Raw genomic sequence first — 21,349 nt, 5'->3', positions numbered from 1 at the left:
TATTCTAGGTTTTCTTTTTAATTAAAGATTTCTATTTACAATTTTTGATGATTTACATACTGGCCAGTATGATTTTGTAAAAAATATATTTTGTCTGTGGCACTTTTCTTATTGGACTTTTTTCAGTCAGAGATATTTTTTAAAATTGGAAGCGTGCGTTAAAAAAAGTAATTATATTTAAATACATTAGAATCGTATTTTGTAACTGAATATTTTTTTAAATTTTGTTAGGCGTTAGCTAAAGCCTATAGCCAGCACTAAATTGACACAAGGTGATGATGATCATTGCATTGTGCTTTCTTCACGTAAATTAATAAATAACAAAGGAACTAAGATTTAAGAGGAGCATTGTCGATAAACTTGTCCATTTGCCCCGAGCGTACAAAACTTCTTCGAACTTTGTTCAATATTGTGTACTACAAACTCATATTTACTAATACACTACCTCTCAAAGTTTGCCTTTCAAAGCGAAATTTGTTGACCAGTTTCAGTTCATACTATACATATAACAGTTGGTTTAAATTTATTTGATATCAGCATTTAGATAATATTATATTTAAAAATAACAAAAATCGTAACTTCACATAAACATATAACATACCTTTACAAATTATATTCCATGTAAATTGCAAAATGAAACGAGAAATTAAAATTCTTAGTAACAGTGGTAATTGTTTTAAAAACATTGCAACAATTTTATCAGCGGCAACATAAAGCGGCGAGTCATTTCCGGTAGAAAACTCGACGCTCGCAGACTCACTTCCGGTGCGGACGCAGCACGCGCCTCCACATATACAAATCAGACGGACGCTTTTCGCACTTTATAAATAATATTTATATTTCATGTTCTCTTGTAAATATGTTCTCAGAATTTGAACTACGAAACTGAATCTTTTCATATATCTTTTTATATAGGTTTTTTCAAACACAATTTCAACTGTCGCGATTATTCCGAGGGTACGTAGCGTTTTACAACACATTCTTTTTAATTCGAAACTCTTAGTACATTCTTTTAGTCGAAAGTATTTAAAACAAAGTGTTTATTGCAAAGGTAAGTTCCAACTAGTAATGTTTTTTTCTATTTTCTTAGTCTAAAAGTGTGACATGCTCGCTTACAATTACCCGAAAGAACTTGACTAGAATATAAAACTTAACCTAATTTAAATTGTTTTAGTTTTTAATAAAAATTAGTTTAAACAGATGTCTGCAATCACTAGTAAGCTTATCACTAAATTTTCTATAAATTAGTCGTAAGAAACAACAAATACATAAAAGAAAAGCGTAACTGCTTAAAATTCTATACAAGAAAGGGCGCAAACGCGTTGCGGTGTTATACGATTAGGGCCATGAAATATTTATTGCTCGAGACCTGAGTAATAAAGAGCAATTACCGTTGATTTTCTTTTTCTGGATTTTCTATTTTAGTTTCATCGATTTCTTACACCGTCTCTACATTCCAACAGAAACAGAAAGTAGAAAGAAGTTAAAAAAATATGTAATAAATCTTTATATTATATGCGTAAATATAATAAGCAACATTAATGACGCCTTTTTTGGAATAATAATAATCACAATCCATCTTTGGATAGCCAAATCTAAATCTTTACTAAACAACAGAGATAAAACTATGTTGTATAATTGTTCCTGAGTGGTTTCACAGTTACATTTTAAGTTGACAAATAAAACATGAGTCTATCTAGACTCTAGTTCTATCTGCAAACTTTATTCTTTCCCCCATAAATAAATGATACCGTTAAGGCATATATTTTTAAAAGTAATAAATAGGTTTTTACTGTAATACAAAAACTATTAACAGTTAAAGAGAGCATTTAAGCACGATCGAGAGAAGTGTTTCTCAGTTTTTATTGCAGAGTGAAAAAAAGATAAATGAATAGCTTATAGCGTTCTCGATTGCATTTTTTTACAAAACGACCAAATATTACAAAGGCAAAATGTATTTTAGTAAAGAAATAAGATAAATCAAGAAATTCTAAAACAACGAAACAATGTATGATTAAGCTTTTACATAAAGCGAAGTAAAATATTCTTTCTTAATTTCGTTTACCTAGACTGGTTTTATTTTTAAACAATGTTTTAATATTCTTTTACGTCTATGAAAGGAATAAAATAAAACAAAAAGATATTCCATATTATAATTTTAATAAGAATTCTGTTAGTACCTTTTCCAAGAAATACTATCGAATCATTATTCGCAAATTATACTTAAGCCCGTTGCACACTGTACACGTACACGTAGTTGATTTGCTCAGTTAAAACTGAAAGTGTGTAGCGGGCTTTACGATCTATTCTTTTGTTTCTATAATACGCGTATACTTCAGTACGAACAAAGTCATAGCATTCGTATATTTTATAGTATATCGTATATTCGGATTAAAACATTCCTGAACTATAGTACCTTTCTGCTATTTACGGAAAGTCAACAGAAATAAAAGTAAGGTTGATAAGGAAGTAGCAAATAAAAACAGAAGAGACGTGACAGTAACAACTGGCAGTGAGTGGCGATTGCAAGCCGTTTGCAAGTTATTTGTAGGAAAAAATAAACGTTCCAACGACCTTCATTACACTCGCATAGCTTTACGATGAACATGGAAATTTACTTTTGCCACACTCGTCAATTTTTTATGATTATCATATCAAATGTTGTCTTAATTGTCGGAGCCTTTCTTTAACTTTTTAGTAAACTGTCGTCGGTAATCGCTACACAAATATGTTTTGAATAGCGTATCAGTTTATATATGTGTCAACACTCATAGGCTTGCTTACTCGTTTCTTGGACGATCTCTCTCAACTCTCACTCTCACTCATATTTGTGTCTTTAAATATTTTTAATTCTATTTATTAATATTATGTCAACATACCCGTATAAAATTAATATTTTAAAATGCGATATTTTGAGCCACAATTCTCTCTCCAGGAAACTATAAATCATTAACGACGTCCTCTCATCAAATATTTACGAAGGCCGTGGTATTTTTTAATTATTATAATTTTGAAATAAATCACATGTTTTTTTTTTAAAAAGAGATAAAATAATAGTCATAATAGAGCACCATTTTGTGATATTTATTGTAAGTAAACTATACTAAACGTCTAATTATGTTTCTGTTTATTTAGGGTATAAATTACAAAATTTAATTAATTATTTAATGATACAACATACAATGTATTGTTATTGCATTAATGTTCGTTTCAAGTAGTTTGCTAGTTAAAAGTAATAAGTCGACAAAATTTATATGACAATGAAAACTTAGGAAGCGGGTCAAACTGCGGTGCGGTGGTGCGCGACGATAACAATAAGTTGCACATCTTACTTTGTCTCAGCAACAAAATATAAATTACATTCGAAACAATATTTTTGTATTAAAATTTGTATAAAAAAATTCCTGCCATCATCATATTATTATCCATATCTAGATATCGGCCTATTCTATTCCAAGTAATTCCATGCGGTCCTATGCTGATAGCTTAATTACACTTTTTTTCTATAATAGTAGGGAAAAACGAGCGGCTGGCACACGGAGGTGATTAACGACGACCATGGACCGCAACCCGAGAGAAACTGCAGATCCATTGCTGGACTTTAATTAAATAGTAAGCTCGATTCTGGAAGGAAGTCATATTGGTTTAGATATAAGATCGAGGGCACATACACAATTAGGGTTTTAAATTCAAGACCATATTTCGTACGTACACTTTTTCAAAGTTATGTAAACATCGTACCGTGTAAACATTTTAAAGACAACAATTTTGATTTAAAAGCAATGTTGCAGAAGAAAAGTTTTCATATAAATAACGGTGATAGCATCTCTCATCTTTGCTGTATTCATATCAAAATATCGACGCTGTATTGTTATCACTTCAATCTGGAAACTTCTGGCATAAATCTTAAACGAACACAAACGTTTTACAAAATGTTTACCGTATTTCATACTTTTAAGAATTTTACAAACTTTAAAATATATATATATCCATAATAAATATACATCCACAGAGATTTACAGATTTGTTCTGTTATCTTTCTCAAGTTTTTTAAAATTAAAAAACAAAAATCATTGACGTTTTTCCTGCATAGGCGACAGAAATGTTTTTCGCGTGGCTTTCCTTGCTATAGTGGTTTGCGAACCACTTTAGCGTAATCTATACTAATATTATAAAGGGGAAGAGTTTGTTTGTTTGTTTAAACGCAAAATCTCAGGAACTACTGGATTAGAAAAATTGTTTTTTTGTTGGATAGTCCATTTATAGAGGAAGACTTTAGGCTATATAACATTACGCTGCAACCAATAGGAGCGAAGCGTCAGTGAGAAATGTTACAAAAACGGGGAAAATTATTCACATTTGAGGACTTTCGTTGCGTGCGCTGCATAAACGGTTTAAATTACTCAAAAAATATGTATAAAAGAATTATTCCATTTTAATAATAAAAAAAAACACACAGCTAGTACTCAATAAGATTTTGCTAAATTAAGTCAATGTAGCGAAGAAAGCAGGAAGTTAGCAAAAACCTAATATAACAATTATCACTTTCGTATTTTATTCAGTTTAAAAACAAAGTTGACGCTTTATCAATTATTTATTTACCCTCTGCTTTCAAAGGCTACCGCCCGCGCCGTGCTTACAGGGTAATCGAGTTTTCTTGTCCGCTGTCGAGCAATGATTAAATATTCTGCATATCCTTACCACGTGTACACTTTCAGTCAAAGTTAACGTAAGCTATGAAGCGGAGTTAAAGTTTATTATACAAAAACAAACATAACATGTTAAACAAACATGGAATGTACTTAATTACAATCTTTTAACCCTAAGTGGGAATTACTTTTGTTACAGATATGTAATTTAAATAAGTATACATTTAATTTAGTTGGATGTTGAAATTTTATTTATTATATGATAATATACTACTGAAGCTATTCGAAACTCTAAAAACTTTTAGTTATGTTTTGTATAATTCAATTAAAATAAATATACAATGATGTTATTAAACTCGTATTTAGATCATTGTTTTGCTTCCATTAGACTAACTATAGATGAAAACCTTGCAGTAATGATTTACAAACAGATATTATAAGAGATCGCAGCGTCTTGATTGAAACTCTGTGAGATAACAAAGAACAGAAAATAAACTAAACTACGCATGCAAAAATGTTAAATTAAACGTTTCTTTTACAATGAAAAAGAACAGAAAGTTAGTGCCACTATTAAAAGGTATGTTTCCATAATTTTTTAAAGTTTAAATCCTTTTACTATCAGTTTTACAGATACGCTTAAATGTGGACAAAATCACGAAGTCATTGTTTCACTTAGAATCTAAATTACTTTTTAATTTCCTGCAAAAAGATTATATACAACATGGACCTATTTTGACATAATTTGCTAAGATACGGTGTATTTACGATCCTGCGTAGGTAAGACATAAATATGGCAAAGAAATGTATGATTTATTTCTTTCATTTCCTTTTTGTAGTCGTAAGAGGAAACACACAGGGGGATTTTGTTATTACACTGCTATCATGGCGTACGCACATACATTTTTCTCGACGGTTTTTGCAACACAAGAGATTACCAATGACGTGAGGGACGAAATCAAAAAGCGTTATGATTTTTGCGTTAAAACGCTATAAGGGCTCATTTGAATGGCGATATTTGTTAAAAATACACATAAATACCCGATTTTCAACTTCAAAAATATTTTAAGTCTAACCATTAGAGTATATACGTAGAGTTCTAATATAACAAAGTGATCCGAAACCGTCAATATTGTTTATTTTTTAATCGACTTCAAAAGGGAGGAGGTTCTCAATTCGTCTGTATGTTTTTTTTTATATAATTTGAATTCGCAATCTTATTACACGTATTTAAATCCAAAGCGGATACAATTTGACAAAAGGCAAAGACGAACGGAACAGCATCCTTCAGAGATCCGAGTGAGACTAAGCCGACGAGAAGCGACGAGTCTCACGGATGATGCCAACTTCCATAATCTTATTATACTAAGGCTACCCAATCCATTGCTGACGTCACAACAATTGGGTAACGTTGCAATTGATTTCAGTGTGGATGGCAAATTACTTCTACCATTATCCAATGGCTTTCAAAGAGAATAAAAATGGTTCTCTGGCCACCCCACTGGCTTATGGGCGTGATTGTTGCAGTATAAGCCCACTGGCACATCGAGTACTTAATATATGAAAAGCCAAATCCAAACAGAATATCTGTGGCAGAATGTCAAAATGTAATAGCTTATTTTATAAAAAAGTTTGTTGATTGACACCAAATTGACATTGATCATTTATGTCAACGAAAATCAAACGTTGTATGAGTTTTTTGTATTTATTTTCTTTTCAATATTTCAAATATGATAACATGTTACTGTACAGTTTTATTCTGCCGCAATTCTTAATACGATGGTATGTAATAACTTACGTTTTACTTTGATAAAATATTGTTTATAAAATAAGTGGAGAGATCTTCTTCATCGTTAGCATTTTATTTCATACTAGCTGTCGCCCACGGCTCCGTCCGTGCCGAATTAAAAAAAGACTGAATAAGTAGCCTATGTGTTCTTCCAGAATTATTTTCTTTCTGTGCATCCTCTCCTGCGTCGATTAAAGGTAGGCAACGCATATGCAATTGCGTATGTCTATGGGCAACGGTTACTTCGCTATTTCAGCGATATCAGGTGGCTCGCTCGTTTGCCACCTTAATATATAAAAAAAGACTATGTTCTACATCTGTGCCAAATTTCATTAAGATCCATAGAGCCGTTCCGGAGATACCTTCCAACAAACATCCAAACATTCACGATTATAATATTAGTAAGATTCTTGTGTAGTCTAATTAGAATACCAAAACTTCTTTTCCAATAGTGCGAATATCGCGCGACTATGGCCATACTTGACTGCTTTATTTATATGAGCAGCAGTCTTCTCTCGTTAAAATTAAATACACAAATTATACTTTGTTAATAACATGTGAACATCGTGTAAACGTGACTTCTGATCAATCAATTACTTTTTTCACACATACATTAATGTTTGTAGTTCGCATCTACAATTTGTGCTCTATCAAAAAGATGTTTAAAAAGATAAAATCAACATACTAATTTTGTACTAAAAATAACAAATTCCTTGGTAAATATTGTATACGTAACTTTACTTTTTTCGTTTGTGACATCAACTCTCTCTTTGTATAAGCGTTTAATTTTTACGAAACGCTTTGAGGTTACGCTACTCGTTAAAATATTTACAAGGAATTCTCTTTACTTCGTGTTCTTTTATGTGTCTTTGAGCGCTATTTATATTTTTTTATTTAATAAGAACATTATAGTGTATTTTATAGGTATTTTTTTAATCTGTGGAAAGACTAGACTAGACTGTTTAACCTTTCATACCACAATACAGCAAGAAATTAAAAAAGGCTACAGTTTTGATTTTAGAAAATATGACATGCAATTAGAACTTTGAATTCGTTGTATTGAAATCGTTTATTGTTCTAGATCCACAAATAAAGACAACTGATAACAAGCACAATGTGTCAGATATGCAACTGTTTAGTATGGAGTTTGGACGTTGTCCAGAGGTTAGTAGAAATGGTAATAAACAGTGTAGCGGGTTGATATTGTATTATAAATAACCTTACCTTAATTTAAAAAAAAACCCACCTGACACCAGTGGATGAGATGCGCCATCTACTGAATTATTTTTTAAACATAGTTTTTTTTTACTTTTTAACTAATAAACTGTAATAGTTCATATTACACATTCTTATTTGACCATATACTCGAAAAATTAAAAAAATTATAAATCGATTTAAAAAAGTTATGACAAGTAAGATTCAAGACTTTTTTTACAGCTTACATAAGCGAAAACATTACCCTCTTGTAAATCGGGCAAAAACACGTAAAATTAAGTAACAACTTTCAGAATGAATAAGACTTTGGACTGCTTCCAGGGCTATCACCTTTTGCCTCTTGGGCATGCTGATCTTCATCGTTTGCATTGGATTCTGCATCAGCATCATAGCCGGGATTGCTTACGGTTACAATTATTCATTGGCAGAGTTCCTCACATTTACCAGTAAGTAAACTGGGTCTATCTAATAATTTATGACATGGTTATACAGCGCTACCTAAAATGATTCATTTTTGCTTCTAACGATTCTTCTAACATGTAAAATTTTTGCGATTTACTGTAACAGTTTAGATGTGTATAACAGTGGTAGAGCCCGCTTTAACATCTTCGCACGAATTGTGTGCTCGCACGAATTGTGTGCTCGCCCGATGAAATACCACGACCACACAGAAGACAGGCGTGAAGTGGAAGCAATTCCACGTTTCGTCTGATTAGTGTGCGTCCCGGAGGCCTAATTTAGTCCTCTTTCCCTTCCCACCCTTTTTCTTATAAGGAAAGGATGGGAAGTGGAAGTGGAATTTCCGAATGAGAGGGTGCATGAAAAGGGAAGACATTTTCTTTCTGTGCATCCTCTTCTCCATCGATTAAAGGTTGGCAACGCATATGCAATTGCGTATGTCTATGGGCAACGGTCACTTCGCTATTTCAGCGATTTCAGGTGCACGCTCGCTCGTTTGCCACCTTATGATATAAAAAAAAATATAATCCATCATTTTCAAAAATCAATCATCAACTAATCTTTCTAATAATGTATTTTTTAAATGATTTGCTAAGTACTACTTATGTTTATTTTATTTCTAGGGTCCGATGTTACTGTATACATGAGACGTGGACAAATGAACGATCGACCAGATTTGGCACAGTTTGGAGGCAGAAGATTTGGAAATGATTTGGATTGTAAGTAACCGGAAACCATTTATAAGCGTCAATAGCCTAACGGTTAAGGGTACGGATTTCCAATCACGAGGTCAGGGGTTCGAATCCCGCAATTCGACTATTTTCGTGAACCATATCCTAGCCTGGAGCTTAGTTGGAATGGTAAAAGAAATATTATAATATATAATAATATCTTCCAAAAAGTGGAATATTCTTAATTCGCATGTTTTATTTCATTATCGGCAACTCAGAGCTTTGACATTTATAAGCCGATATTTATTTTGTTGTAATATGACATTCTCCAGTAGATTCCATATTAGTTTGGAATAGAACTGACTTTGGTAATCCAATTTAGAGAAATATCGGAGATCGTCTGAAAGCTGGGCGAAACTTTGCTGTCTAACTCTGTTTCTTGTTGCTTTAGCAAACTTCAGTACGGACTATCAGGAAAATATAGCTGATACTGGCGGCAAGAAACCCTTGTCCGAAACATTGGGGAAGGCAGACGACACAAGGAAATACGCTGAACGACTCTCCAAGTTCACGAAGTCACAATCTTCGGAAATGCCGGGTAGTGAAGAAGATGTGCCAGAGGTTATTACAATAAAAAAACAATTAAAATTGTGAATAAGTATGTGCAGATTGCATCAAGATGTTTTTCATTACCGTAAGAACGTATTCGAACCCAGGTCCTGCAGATTACAAGTCAAGTGGTTAATACCTAAGCCACCGACGCTCATTATTACATACATATTATATTTTCAGGGTTCCGTTAGTTATTACAGATTCACAACACCGCCAGTACAGAAAATTTCAATTCAACCAAATCCAGCTATTCAAACGACGGTATTAGAGAGTGGAAGTTCCTCAATAATTATGAGGAAATTTTCTCCGATAAAAGACCTCTCAGCAGACTACTCTAGAAAAGACCCGGATGAATACTTTTATAAAGTTGGCGATTTAGATGACAAAGATAAAATTAAATCAAAAATGAAAATTCTCAAAGAAATGCCTGATGAAAAACCCGAAGATGACGAAAGGGAATATGCAACAAGGTATGCCTATTTCAAATGCACTTATACTGCTGAGCTGTTTTACTAAAGTCTTGAACATTAAAACACGTATGATGTTCTATGATGTTCTGAATGTCATTGTGGTTGCAACCGGTATGGTATCTATGGCATAATCCAAAATGCTGGTTGAAGAAATGTAGCACTTTCTAGTAGTCTATCTAGTATCTCGCTTATTAAAGTTATTAAAAATAATAAGTAACGGTAATATTTGCTCTCAGGCGTTTTGTACCAATGCGGCAATTTGAAGGCGGACCAGAATTAGAAGAGGATGGTATTGCATATAAACCAGTTTAAAACATAAGAATTTGGTATAATCTTGACCTATACTATGGTTTTTTATAAAAACGTGACATATTGGGTAAAAAATCTATGTCTTCATAATTATTTGAAATTAGAAGAGAACAGACAGAATAGAAATGTAAGGTTTACCAAACTAGAGCAGTTTTAAGAGAGTTTTCGATAAAGCTGTTTTTTTTATTTTATTTTTGAATTGCTAACTTTTAATTTCCTACAATAAATATAGTTTTTTTTTTACTAAATTTTAATTTTGTGTTCAATAGTAATACACGCTGCAAACTTAGTTACATTTAAGGTAGTAATACTAGTAACACAAAGCAATTCACTTATCCTAACTAAACAGGTGAATAGCCTCAAGATATATGAGTAGCAATATTTCCCGTCCGTACCGTAACAATAGACGAAACGGTTCATACTCTTTAATTAGCTCTTGGCAAAAAGGTTAATTGAAGTGTTGAGCCTCTCAAAGTGAACAGTTTCAAGTGACAAAACACATTTACTACAGAAAGGTAACTCACCATTTTAAAATGGAAATGAAAAATAAATATAATTGCACGTGTATTGGATAAAGGAGCAATATGGTACCTTATTTTTTAAGTTGAAATACATGGTTTAAAAATATATTTATTAGAACAAAACGCAGAATATACTACGTAAGGAATAGTGACCCAAAACATGAAATGTAACCAACCAAAATATCGATTATCATACTTCATTATCGTAAGATATTGGTAATCCAGAAATTTTTTGTGTATTTTGTCGTTTTGTGTTTGAAGATTTTTTACCCTTTTTCTTATATTTCTTGTCTTTCTTTTCAGTGTGATGTTTATGTTTGTGTTTCTTTATTTTACCATATTTGATATTTTCCTGGAAATGTTTCTCTTTCTTGTGTTTATCTTTATGTTTTTTGATTTTACCATTGCTATTGCGTGATAGAAAACCTTTCTTTTTCCTAAGATTAGGTTTGATTTGAATATCTCTTCTAGCTTCTTCAACACTTTCTACATCCAGTGAAATATCCTTTTTCATTTTATTCTTTTCACTGTCCTTATCAGTAACTTCATCAATATTTTGATCTTTCAACGTCGCTTCGTCGTCCACTTTGCCTTCTGATTCATTTATAGAAATATTGATATTAACATTTTCTTCTACTGCACTCACGTCACTGGCTTCCATACTTTTAACACCATCTTGTTCATTTTCTGGGTCACCATCTTGTTCATGCTCTCCGTCATTTTCTTCCACCGATTTCCCAGTTTCACCAATCGATGATTTCGGTATTTTGTTATTTAAATAATTTGATACTTTATTTATCAAATAACCACTTATAATTGATTCAGCTACAATTCTTTTGCTTGTTTCTTCAAGATTTATGATAGAGAAGTCCGTGTTCCTTTCAATTAAGGTTTATATAATTATAAGGATGAATTACAATTAAAATTACTTATCACTTTTAAATTGGAAAATAATATTCGTTTCATCGATAAACATTTAAAACGCCCAAATTATAACTATCGTCTTAACTCTTGAATCTCGATTTGAATTAAGATTTATAATGCTTACCTCCAATAAAAGTAACTGTCTGTGTTAAATGTGCTCTGAGAAGTGTCCTCTAAATCAATATTTATGTTTAACGTAACGTCTTGTAGCTCCATGTAAAATCCATGTTCATTTTTTAAATCATTCCGTTCAAATATTATTTTTCCGTGAATCTAAAAAAACAATTTATTAAACAGTTCTATCCCAAAAAATCTTTAGCCTACCAAAATCTAACATAGGAGAAAAGCTTCTTTTCTTCACTCGTGGATTCTTTAAATTTTGATTAATTACCTTTACGTACCTTTAGTGTATTATATCGTAGAGTGTCTGCGATGCCTACTGTTCTTAGTTTATAAGGACCACCAATTTGTGGAGAATATGCTGTATCAAAACCATCGATTACAATGTCTTCAAGACTAACAGATTCCTCGCTTGTATTACCTTGTTCCTAGAAATTATAAATACTATAAATAATTATGACAAACGTATTATAGTTTCATTCTTCTATTTGTCTATGCTTACTTTAACAGTCCAAGATATTTTCATCGGATCAAAATCATAAGATGCTTTGTTATTCACAATACTCTCCTTAATCGTGTCATGTACATATTGATTGACGTAAGTAGAAGCTTGTTTGAAGATTTTTTCCTGTTCATGTCTATTAAGGAATTTTTCGTGTAAATTAAAAACTTGTATTAATATTTCGGTAACATAACCCTTGGTTTTGACTTGATTTTTTTATCCTGGATTATTGAATACTTGTAAAACTTTGGCATTGTCTTTTTTGATCGTAACTAAATAAATTAACCATTATTTTAAGTAGCTCACCGATATTTAGGCAATTCATCTTCGAAAAAAGAAGTGTTGATAAAACTAAACGCCGCTGATCGTAACTTTGCGATAAGTTCCTTTCGTATTGGTTTGCTTAAAATATTTTCTAAAATACTTGCTACAAATGAATAAGTTACAAACTAAAAATGCTTGGAAGATGGTATTATATGGATAAATATATCAATTATTTAAAGAATTACCTTGTGCTTTTGAAAAATAAGATGCTATTACAGGCGGAGAACCGGAACCTTCTCCAGAAATCTGATTGTTAAAAATTCATTTATTCATATTATTTCAATGTAATACTGTCCTCAAACAAATTAAACAAATTATTAAAAAAAATTAAATACCTCGATACTAAATTTGCAATTTCTTAGACCAAATGTATCATGACCTAAGGTAACTGTAAATCCAGTCAATCTAACTATAGTGAAGCCACTCACAAAACAACCTTCAGCTATGATTCTGTAATAACAGAGTTCAATAGTTCAAATCAATATTTAACGTAGTGATTAGTGAATTTTTGTAGGTATGGACAATGATTTGTCACTTTCTACTTTAGACAGCATAACGTACAGTCAGCTGCATGAATATGCATACATTTTCAAAACTTCAGGAACTTGGTTTCAAAAATACTTATGCACGTATTCGTCAAGAGCATGTGCACTTTTTTTACAGCTGACTGTACTGTCTTTGTTGCTAAAACAAGTTTTCGACCTAATTGTATTTTGCTTCAAATTACATTTCACCGAAAAGTTTAGGAAATAAACTTCCTCGGCCGTAGGTTTACTTACGCCAAATGTCCTTCATCCTGAACTTGCTGTAGTACAAATGGTGAATTTTTGTATGGATCTTGTTCACCAGCAGATAGTACATCCGAAGTATTCCTCATCATATAATAATCCGTCTCAATTATCATCTTGCCTAGCTCCACTTCGACTGAAAGAGCATTGTACGCTAATGGAAAACTTATTTCCGGCTCCTTCAAGTGTGGTAACTCGGTGAGATGCATTTCTTGGAGAAACCTAGAATGTTACAGTTGATAAAAAAATCTAAAAATTGTATCTTGGTTCGATAGGCTTCTAAATTCAAACTTTGCAAATCATATTCGGATTTTTACTTGTCAAATATGTCTGTAAATTAAATTCGAACGTACACACGTGGCAAATTCGTTAGATAAAGTCGCCATTAAATTCAGAACATTTATGAAAGTTATTAATAAAAAGTAACGTTTTTTTTTAAATTTTATATAACTAGTACTTACACGTGCACCATGTTATCGAAAACATAAAATCCATTTGATAATTTACACTCATTCTCCATTTTTCTTTCTATAGTATTCATTGTTTTTTTTCCAAAACTATCCCTTAATGCCTGTGTATAAAAAAAACGTTCATTTTGCTTGTATTGTTAGGATTTTCTTACATTTCGTGAATTGGTTAGGTTACAATAGTAGATTTACTTACTAGTTTTAAAGCATTCTCGTATGACTTTCTGTGCAGCTCCCATTGCTTGTGAAAATTGCTTACTGTTTCTGTTTGCGAAATAATTTAAACAAAAAAAAATAATGAAGATTTTTATACCATAAAACGACACAACCTTGAGATGACATTCAGTAATACTAGGATTTTATTATTTTACAGATTAAGTTTACTGAATAGTTATTTTTTACTTACCGCTTTTATAGTAATTTAAAATATCAGATCCAAAATCAGAAGCGGTTAGATAGTTCTCCAAAATTACTTCAAAAACTATGAAGAAAATGAAAAAGTAATTCATATTCCAGCGATTCTCAAAGTCTCAATGACATTGGAGGGAATGTTTCATTAAACTATGTAACTAAAGTTTTACAACCAAAAGTTCATTAAGTTATTTAATTAAAAAGATAAGGAAAATATTTTTACAATCTAACCTTGATAGCAGAAATGTAGATTCTATGTTGGGTTATAAATGAAGATTACATTTTTTGCCTCAGAATATTTTTATTAATTTTTTTGTTCTTTTAAGTTTTTCAAATAATCTTATTCGCCAGTATGTCTACAGCAATAATAACGATTATCCAATCGTAACATTATTTACAGTAGGATCATAAATAAATACATATTTGTACAAAAATATTAACGTTAAAAATGACCTTGTTTTTTTACCAATTATTCAATGTCGATACTACTGAGCTTCCAGTAGAGTTTCCCTAATAGGCATCAGCCGTTGAGGAAGTTAAAAACTCAATGTTTTCAAGCATAAAATAATTTAAAAGCATTTTGAAAATTAACAGCTAAAAGTGTATGGGAAAATATAAACAATAAAGCTGAATCGGGAAAAAGTATAAGCCACACCGGCGTGAGAGTAGCATAGGATTATTTCATATATTCTATTAACTTCCTAACCGTAGTTTTCCATAGGACACCCTTGCACAAATCATGTCATCCCTCAAGAGAGATGAAAAGGTGTTCTTTTGCATTTGACAAAGCTGTGGAAACTCATGACAAGGGTAAATAATCTTATATATAGTAGAGCATATTGAGTAGGTCTTAGAATCGGCCAACATCTATTTTTAATCCCGCGCGGACAGTCGCGGGCGACATCTAGTGAACTTCTAAAGTCTTCAAATATTTTATATTGGAAATATTTGATTATTATATTTTCATTGCATAACAAAGAATAACAATTAAAAAAATAATTGAAATTTCCTTTACTAGAAATTCTCGTTATCTTAAGATAATTAAAAGTTTATTTTTAAACTAAAGATTTAACGATATGACGACGTCTGTTGTACAACTGTTAATTTTAACGTTTATATTTGTTATTATTTTTTGTTCCTATGTAAATTGTGATTCGAATAATAAATCAAAATCTGGGAAAGGTAAAGATAAAAAATCTAATAACGCTTATGTGAATTTCATCATAATTAACCTGTAGCAAAATATTTGTTTTGTCTATTTTCGATTACTTTACACATTGTTTTTTTTATCCCAATTAATGTTCTAAAATTCTGATAATTCTCACAGCACGTTTTTTGAATCGAAAAGTCTATAGCAGAAAAAGATTTGGTCCCATTACTCTGAATAATTCTTCCACCGCTGAAATAATACACCAGGAAAACATAACAGAAGCACCTCTAATATTTGATGCTGAAAAAAGAAAAAAAGAAGGCCTGCCTCCTGTGATATCACAGTCAGTACTGCAACAAGAGTATCCCAAGAATCAATGCTGGATGAATGTAAATGCACAAAATCATTTCGAAACAATGGATGGATTGGACAGTAAGTATTGTTAGGAAGAAAATCCGAAGCGGCGTCGTTGAACCAGCGCAATACTAGCCTTATAAAATATCAACGTTTATGTCCCCTCATTAAACAATCTGACGCTTGACTTTATAACTAAAGCGTGCCATTCGCTCTAAAGGATTCTAACTAATAATGTCTAATAGTATACAGAACAGAGACCTTTACAGTTTGCATATGTCTCTATCTAAAATTTGATTTCTGTTCTTAGGTCGATACGAATCAGTGCGTAAGAAATATGAAGAAGCAATCAAAAGCGACGACTTCGACAAACAAATGTTGGATGTGAGTTAAAAATGCAGAAGTTTTTCCAGAAATTCTATTATTCGTATCATCAATTATTTTTTCTAGATGATGCTCAAAACTAAAGGGGCGGCTGAACGAGTTTCTCAAAAATCCAGCGGTGATCCCGGGTTCATACCGGCCGGGATTAATCTTGGAGGTTACAGCATGATGAGACTACAAGATTCTATTCTGTAAGTTATTTTACAAATTAATATTTGCAACGCGATGACATACACTAAGTATCACTTTATCTAATAACATTTTGATGATTTAATTTGTTTAGTTAAATTTATTTTCCAAATGATATTGGGACCTTCCAACAAAATACTTTACTCCATTGTTAGAGGAGCAATTTATCTACCTCATTTCCCATTAATCCATTAAAAGAATTTTTTTACTGATTGGTCTTTAGTAATGATGGCAACAAGATTACAGCGTTAATATTTTATAAGGGATTCTCTCCATATAGAAGGATAATTCAGAGTTACTTATATGTTTATAATCTCGCAAATCCCTCCGTCCCAGCGAGTAATCTGTCACGGTCCACGGAACATGAGGCTCCCTAATATTCCTGTCCATATGTAATTCTCCAAGGCTACGTCCGCGTCTACGTCATGTAGAGATTACGAGCCTGCCAAGGAAATTCTCTTACGCAATAAAAAAATGGGTTAATGGTATTATGAATATTATGATCCTATATTTGGCCAATATCACTTGAAGGTCTCATAATCGAGCAGAAGTATTTATGCGATAATGTCCTTTCATCGTTTTGATACTCTAGTCTATAGAATTTGTCCTTCTTGAACTTGAATTTTACGATGTTCAAGAATTTGAAGCGGTTAAATAAAAATTAAGTATTATATAATAGTTCTTAAAAGGCAAAAGCGTTTGTTTTTCACCTTTGTTAGATTAAAATCAGGAAGAGCCCACACGGTTTAACTACTAATAAGATGGTAAACAAAGTCTCCTTTTCAGATTCTTCCACCGAATGAAGCTCAGGAACAATACACACTTTCGCGTTGATGTCTTGCATAATGATTTAGCCAACATGGTGCTGACTGCCAAGCTATCGCTCAATGATCTCCACATTCTGGGGGCTTATGAACGTCTTATTACTCAATCTGATCCATCTGAACTCTTCTACAAGCCTACATTTGGTGAAGTAGAGTAAGTACATCTTGACAGATTTACTAGTACTGACGTCCTAAGAACCGAACCACCAAATTAGTGCGATTTTTTATAACGAATAAAAAATGAAAATAAGCTTATGTATTTAGTGTCTCAGTCAGTTTACAGTATACAGTATAGTACAGGATGTTACTCAGTTACCAGAGTATTCAATATGTATATATAATATGTTTATGTCCCAAACGACATGTATGACGACAATGATTCAAGATATACCTCAAAATAGCTTGACATTTATTTTGTAAGATAAGAATTTCCAACGTATCGTTATGAAATCAATCCAATTTATATTTGTACATTCCTTTGTTCCATTTACGGTATACATATGTACATTGTATCCCAAGTATTTATGATATCAGTTTTTTCATATCCTTTAAAACACAATGTGGAACCAAAAACGAAGATAAATTTCGTTAGTAGCAACATCTGTGTCGGATATAGCCGGATTTACGGTTATCCGGCTTGAAGGACTATTTTATTAACTTCCTTTATAGACGAGGAAACTCGACAAATGGTTTCGCATATACGTAAAATTACATTTATTGCTCTTGCTGTAGTTAGATGTAACGGCCAATGAAAACTTTTTATTATTTTTTCTAAATTTTGCAAATATTTAAATGTAATAACTAATTTATTTCAATTTATCCTAACAACTCAAGCAATGTGTTTTTTACTTATTCCCAAATCCAGCTGTATGTTACAAGTTACGCATTCCTTTTCTTATTTACCTTAACTATACACCTGAAAAAGAAAATCGCCTCCGTTGGGAATTATCCCAACCTACGGGGGTCGAATGTAAGCAAAACGACTTATTTGTATTTTCTTATTTGGTTAACAATAGATTTCTATTACGAAACGTGCAATACAATATGGAAGGAAGGTACCGTTTGCTACGGAACAAATTGACCATCGAACTTGTTGTTTCCGATATAACCACAAACGACATATTGATGACAGTAAGTGCTTTTGCATATTATTAGCATTTTTGGTCTTCATTGAAAACACTTCTGCGATATTGACCTGTCAATTTATTTAGTCATCATCACAGATTAAATTCAGATGTAAGAAAACTTTAATAAAATTTTTTTTTATTTTCCAAGGCTTACATCTAAACTGTATTCCTTTACTAGATTTTATCTGTTTTCTAGTGTATCGATTTAATTTAGTTACTGTCTTCGTTACAGTATCAAAATAATGAAGATACAACTAAACCTATAACTTTACAACGGAAAAATATTGGTAAATGTCTTAATAAAATTGATTTTATTGGAAATCATCGTATTTACTTTCATTTAACTATATTTTTTTGTCGCAGATGAGTTTCTGGACAGATTAAAAACGGACTTGGACAAATGGTTGAAAGATTACTTTAACGATTATTTAATGTATTTTGGTTTGGAGGGAAGTAAGGCTAATGCTGAATTATTGTAAGTTATCTTCTTTGTTTTCATCATCATACAACCATATCGACAAACATTGCTGTATTTTGGCAAGCGAGCATCTAAATTCACCTAAATACTAAAGCAACTGTTGCCCATAGACATCCGCAATTGTACATGCATTGTACCTGTAATGGACGGAGGGAGAAAGAGTTTGTTTTTAGGGTTCCGTACCTCATAGGAAAAAAACGGAACCCTTATAGGATCACTTTGTTGTCCTTCCGTCCATCTGTCAAGACCCTCTTTTTCTACCTATATTCCCCTCCTCCGCCAAAACTACTTCCGCTTCCAATTCGTTTCTTATAAGAAAAAGGTAGGAAAGGAAAGAGGACTAAAATTGGGCCTATGACATACACACTGGTCAGACCATACACTGAATTACTTCCATTTTAACTGTCTTCTGTGTGGTTGTGGTTCATTTCACCAATCAAACCAACTCGTTTTTGCAACAGACGTTATTGTTACGGTTGCTACCGCTGTTGATTTATTTATAGGGAATATGAGAAGGAAAAAACGCTTGCACTTGACGATTATACCGATCAAGTTTTAGAAAAAATGAAGAAAAGATTATTAGAATTGTATTTTGATGCTGTTCAAATTCCCAAATTCACAGTTACTGCTGTTACTGGAATGGTACAAATACTATTTCTAATTATTTTAATCTTGAATCTAGCGATTCTTATAATTATAAAAACTTCTAGTGATATGGCTCCAGAAAAACTCTAAAAAAGAGGTCAAAGTATTATTATTTCTTTTCTGATGTGGTATGTAACATTTCTCTGTACTATGTTCTTGTTTACTACAAAAACCTCGCAAATAAACATTGTTGTAGTGTGTTTTTGTTACATAATTAACTAAATTCGCTTGTCTCTTTTTCTTTCTAAAAAAAATTGTACATCAAAAACATGTAATGATACCTTGCAATATTCTGTCTCCAGCAAATGAAGCTTACAAAGGGTGTGCTACGGGGCTTAGACACAATTCATAGGAGAGGTCTAGCGACATGTAAGAGAGAGGACAAGTTTCGTAAAATAGACATGACGATTGGATTTAGTAGTTTACAGGTTAATAACTTTTATTAAATAAGTTAAAATTAATTTCAACTATAAAACTTAATTGATAACCTCTTCTATTAGGCAACTTATCATTACGAAGCCGTATTCAACACAGGTGTGCCTCCGATAAATGGCGTATTATTTGTAACAGCTCATGAATTAATAGCTCACATGGGACTAATTCTAACAAAAAACCCAGAAACTTTGAACATAGTCATTGACTCCTTAGAACAAGTAAAGTAAGTAAAGAACAATACTTTAAATATTAAATGTGATGCTATGTTCTGGTTAATTTTTTTGGAATATGTTTGTAAATTGAAATGAAGTCATTTCAATTAACTTTTTTTAATTTTACTTTTTATCTTTTCTTTAGGCCAGAATCAATCACTGTAGAAGGACCTGCAAATAGGATTATTGGAAATTTTAAGAATTTACTTGAACGTCACATCTTCACATTTATTTCTAATGCTATTATACACAATGTAAAGATGATCAGTACTATAACACAATGTGGTAAGAAACATTTTAAATCTAAACAGTAAAATTTAAAATTAAATTAAACTATTTCTACGTAAACGTACAAATCACTAATTTTGTTGTTTCCAGAGCCAAGACTTAATGCTTTTAACATAGAAGAGCAAACATTGTCCCAAGAAAACGAACCAAATACTGACAATCGCAATAAAAATGAGTTAAGTTACAAAAATGAAGAACAGATAAATGAAACATTAAAACAAACTAACGAAGCAGAATCAAATGAAATGCTCAATGGTAGCGGAAATGATGCTACTAATATTGAGATATCAATTGATAAACATGAAGGCGACGCTGCACCCGGTAGTAGCGAAGAAGAAATTGAAGGGGAAAATCGAAGTAATGTGAAAACAGAGGAAGTCGAAAGAATCAAAGGTCCTATGGTTTTTAGTGACGAAGATCAATCAAAGAGTGAATCTTCTGAAATCGAAAAAAAGAAAAAGAAAAATGACGTTTTGCCAAAACACAAGCAAAAGCGTAATAAAAAGAGTTCTATATTTATAAACAAGATACCAGGAAGAAAAAATGAGAAATAGACTTATTAGAAGCACCAAAGTACATAGAAAATTACAAAAACCCACTTTGCCTATCTTTATTGTTTTTCTTCTTTAGTTTTAACCTAAGTTTAATAGATTCTTAAGTGTATGTGCTGAAGACCTAATCTTTGTCCACATCCTCTTACCACCTTCATCTTATAAAAAAAAGGTTGGGAAGAATAAGAAGATTAGGCATAGGTAGGGGAAAACCACTTGTCAGTGCATCCTCTCTGTAGATGAAAGGTAGGCAAGACGTCTACAATTTTGGATGTCTATCGGTTGCGGTCACTTCGCTGATTTAGCGAATTCAGGTGGCCGCTTGCTCGTTTGCCAGTCATTTTAATTATCAACGTCACATTAAAATACCTTTTAAATTGTTGTGATATAACCGTTCATTTTAAAAAACTTGATCTCACTGTTTGTCTATAATCTGTAATTCAATGTAATTTTTTGGGTATCAATTTGACATTGTCAAAATTAG

At 32.0% G+C, this 21,349-nt stretch overlaps 3 protein-coding genes across 4 annotated transcripts; 2 read left to right on the top strand and 1 right to left on the bottom strand.

Moving 5' to 3' along the window:
- Nucleotides 1-6,320: 6,320 nt before the first annotated feature.
- On the top strand, nucleotides 6,321-10,197 carry LOC106116066 (uncharacterized). The gene is made up of 7 exons (XM_013309803.1): nucleotides 6,321-6,428; nucleotides 7,517-7,599; nucleotides 7,972-8,096; nucleotides 8,733-8,828; nucleotides 9,232-9,401; nucleotides 9,573-9,862; nucleotides 10,099-10,197. Exons 2-7 carry the CDS (start codon nucleotides 7,550-7,552, stop codon nucleotides 10,172-10,174), a joined length of 807 nt encoding a protein of 268 aa, XP_013165257.1. The 5' UTR covers nucleotides 6,321-6,428; nucleotides 7,517-7,549; the 3' UTR covers nucleotides 10,175-10,197.
- Nucleotides 10,198-10,221: 24 nt separating this feature from the next.
- On the bottom strand, nucleotides 10,222-14,393 carry LOC106116065 (uncharacterized). The gene is made up of 11 exons (XM_013309802.1): nucleotides 14,224-14,393; nucleotides 14,014-14,081; nucleotides 13,812-13,921; nucleotides 13,342-13,572; nucleotides 12,898-13,012; nucleotides 12,748-12,808; nucleotides 12,545-12,665; nucleotides 12,239-12,374; nucleotides 12,018-12,164; nucleotides 11,741-11,889; nucleotides 10,222-11,570 (listed from the first exon to the last, which is right to left on the bottom strand). The coding sequence occupies exons 1-11, from the start codon at nucleotides 14,324-14,326 to the stop codon at nucleotides 10,883-10,885; spliced, it is 1,929 nt and encodes a 642-aa protein (XP_013165256.1). The 5' UTR covers nucleotides 14,327-14,393; the 3' UTR covers nucleotides 10,222-10,882.
- Nucleotides 14,394-15,295: 902 nt separating this feature from the next.
- On the top strand, nucleotides 15,296-20,911 carry LOC106115703 (uncharacterized). Of its 2 annotated transcripts, none has more exons than XM_013309160.1 (13): nucleotides 15,296-15,410; nucleotides 15,556-15,810; nucleotides 16,043-16,116; nucleotides 16,183-16,307; nucleotides 17,092-17,283; nucleotides 18,146-18,260; nucleotides 18,489-18,543; nucleotides 18,620-18,731; nucleotides 19,238-19,376; nucleotides 19,682-19,807; nucleotides 19,880-20,037; nucleotides 20,172-20,311; nucleotides 20,405-20,911. In XM_013309160.1, the coding sequence occupies exons 1-13, from the start codon at nucleotides 15,305-15,307 to the stop codon at nucleotides 20,866-20,868; spliced, it is 2,061 nt and encodes a 686-aa protein (XP_013164614.1). In that variant the 5' UTR covers nucleotides 15,296-15,304; the 3' UTR covers nucleotides 20,869-20,911. The 2 variants fall into 2 exon arrangements, with proteins under 2 accessions (XP_013164614.1, XP_013164613.1); XM_013309159.1 differs by having other exon boundaries at nucleotides 15,296-15,416.
- The last annotated feature ends 438 nt before the right edge of the window (nucleotides 20,912-21,349 follow it).

This window comes from Papilio xuthus, unplaced genomic scaffold (genome assembly GCF_000836235.2).
Source record: "Papilio xuthus unplaced genomic scaffold, Pxut_1.1 DF827777.1, whole genome shotgun sequence".
In the NCBI taxonomy this organism is placed as follows: Eukaryota; Metazoa; Arthropoda; class Insecta; order Lepidoptera; family Papilionidae; genus Papilio; species Papilio xuthus.
Note: the sequence above shows the minus strand (reverse complement) of the source record. Positions and strands in the feature narration are given on the sequence as shown.

What these genes read in the sequence shown, in the direction of transcription:
- LOC106116066 (XM_013309803.1), top strand. Translation starts at nt 7,550, where the DNA reads ATGTGTCAGATATGCAACTGTTTAGTATGGAGTTTGGACGTTGTCCAG. An exon ending in AGTTTGGACGTTGTCCAGAG is followed by an intron (nt 7,600 to 7,971) that starts GTTAGTAGAAAT and finishes GACTGCTTCCAG; the next exon opens with GGCTATCACCTTTTGCCTCT. An exon ending in ATTTGGAAATGATTTGGATT is followed by an intron (nt 8,829 to 9,231) that starts GTAAGTAACCGG and finishes TTGTTGCTTTAG; the next exon opens with CAAACTTCAGTACGGACTAT.
- LOC106116065 (XM_013309802.1), bottom strand. Translation starts at nt 14,326, where the DNA reads ATGAATTACTTTTTCATTTTCTTCATAGTTTTTGAAGTAATTTTGGAG. An exon ending in TTTAAATTACTATAAAAGCG is followed by an intron (nt 14,082 to 14,223) that starts GTAAGTAAAAAA and finishes TTTCGCAAACAG; the next exon opens with AAACAGTAAGCAATTTTCAC. An exon ending in TTATTTTTCAAAAGCACAAG is followed by an intron (nt 12,666 to 12,747) that starts GTAATTCTTTAA and finishes ATTCATTTGTAG; the next exon opens with CAAGTATTTTAGAAAATATT.
- LOC106115703 (XM_013309159.1), top strand. Translation starts at nt 15,305, where the DNA reads ATGACGACGTCTGTTGTACAACTGTTAATTTTAACGTTTATATTTGTT. An exon ending in AGACTACAAGATTCTATTCT is followed by an intron (nt 16,308 to 17,091) that starts GTAAGTTATTTT and finishes TCTCCTTTTCAG; the next exon opens with ATTCTTCCACCGAATGAAGC. An exon ending in CCTACATTTGGTGAAGTAGA is followed by an intron (nt 17,284 to 18,145) that starts GTAAGTACATCT and finishes GGTTAACAATAG; the next exon opens with ATTTCTATTACGAAACGTGC.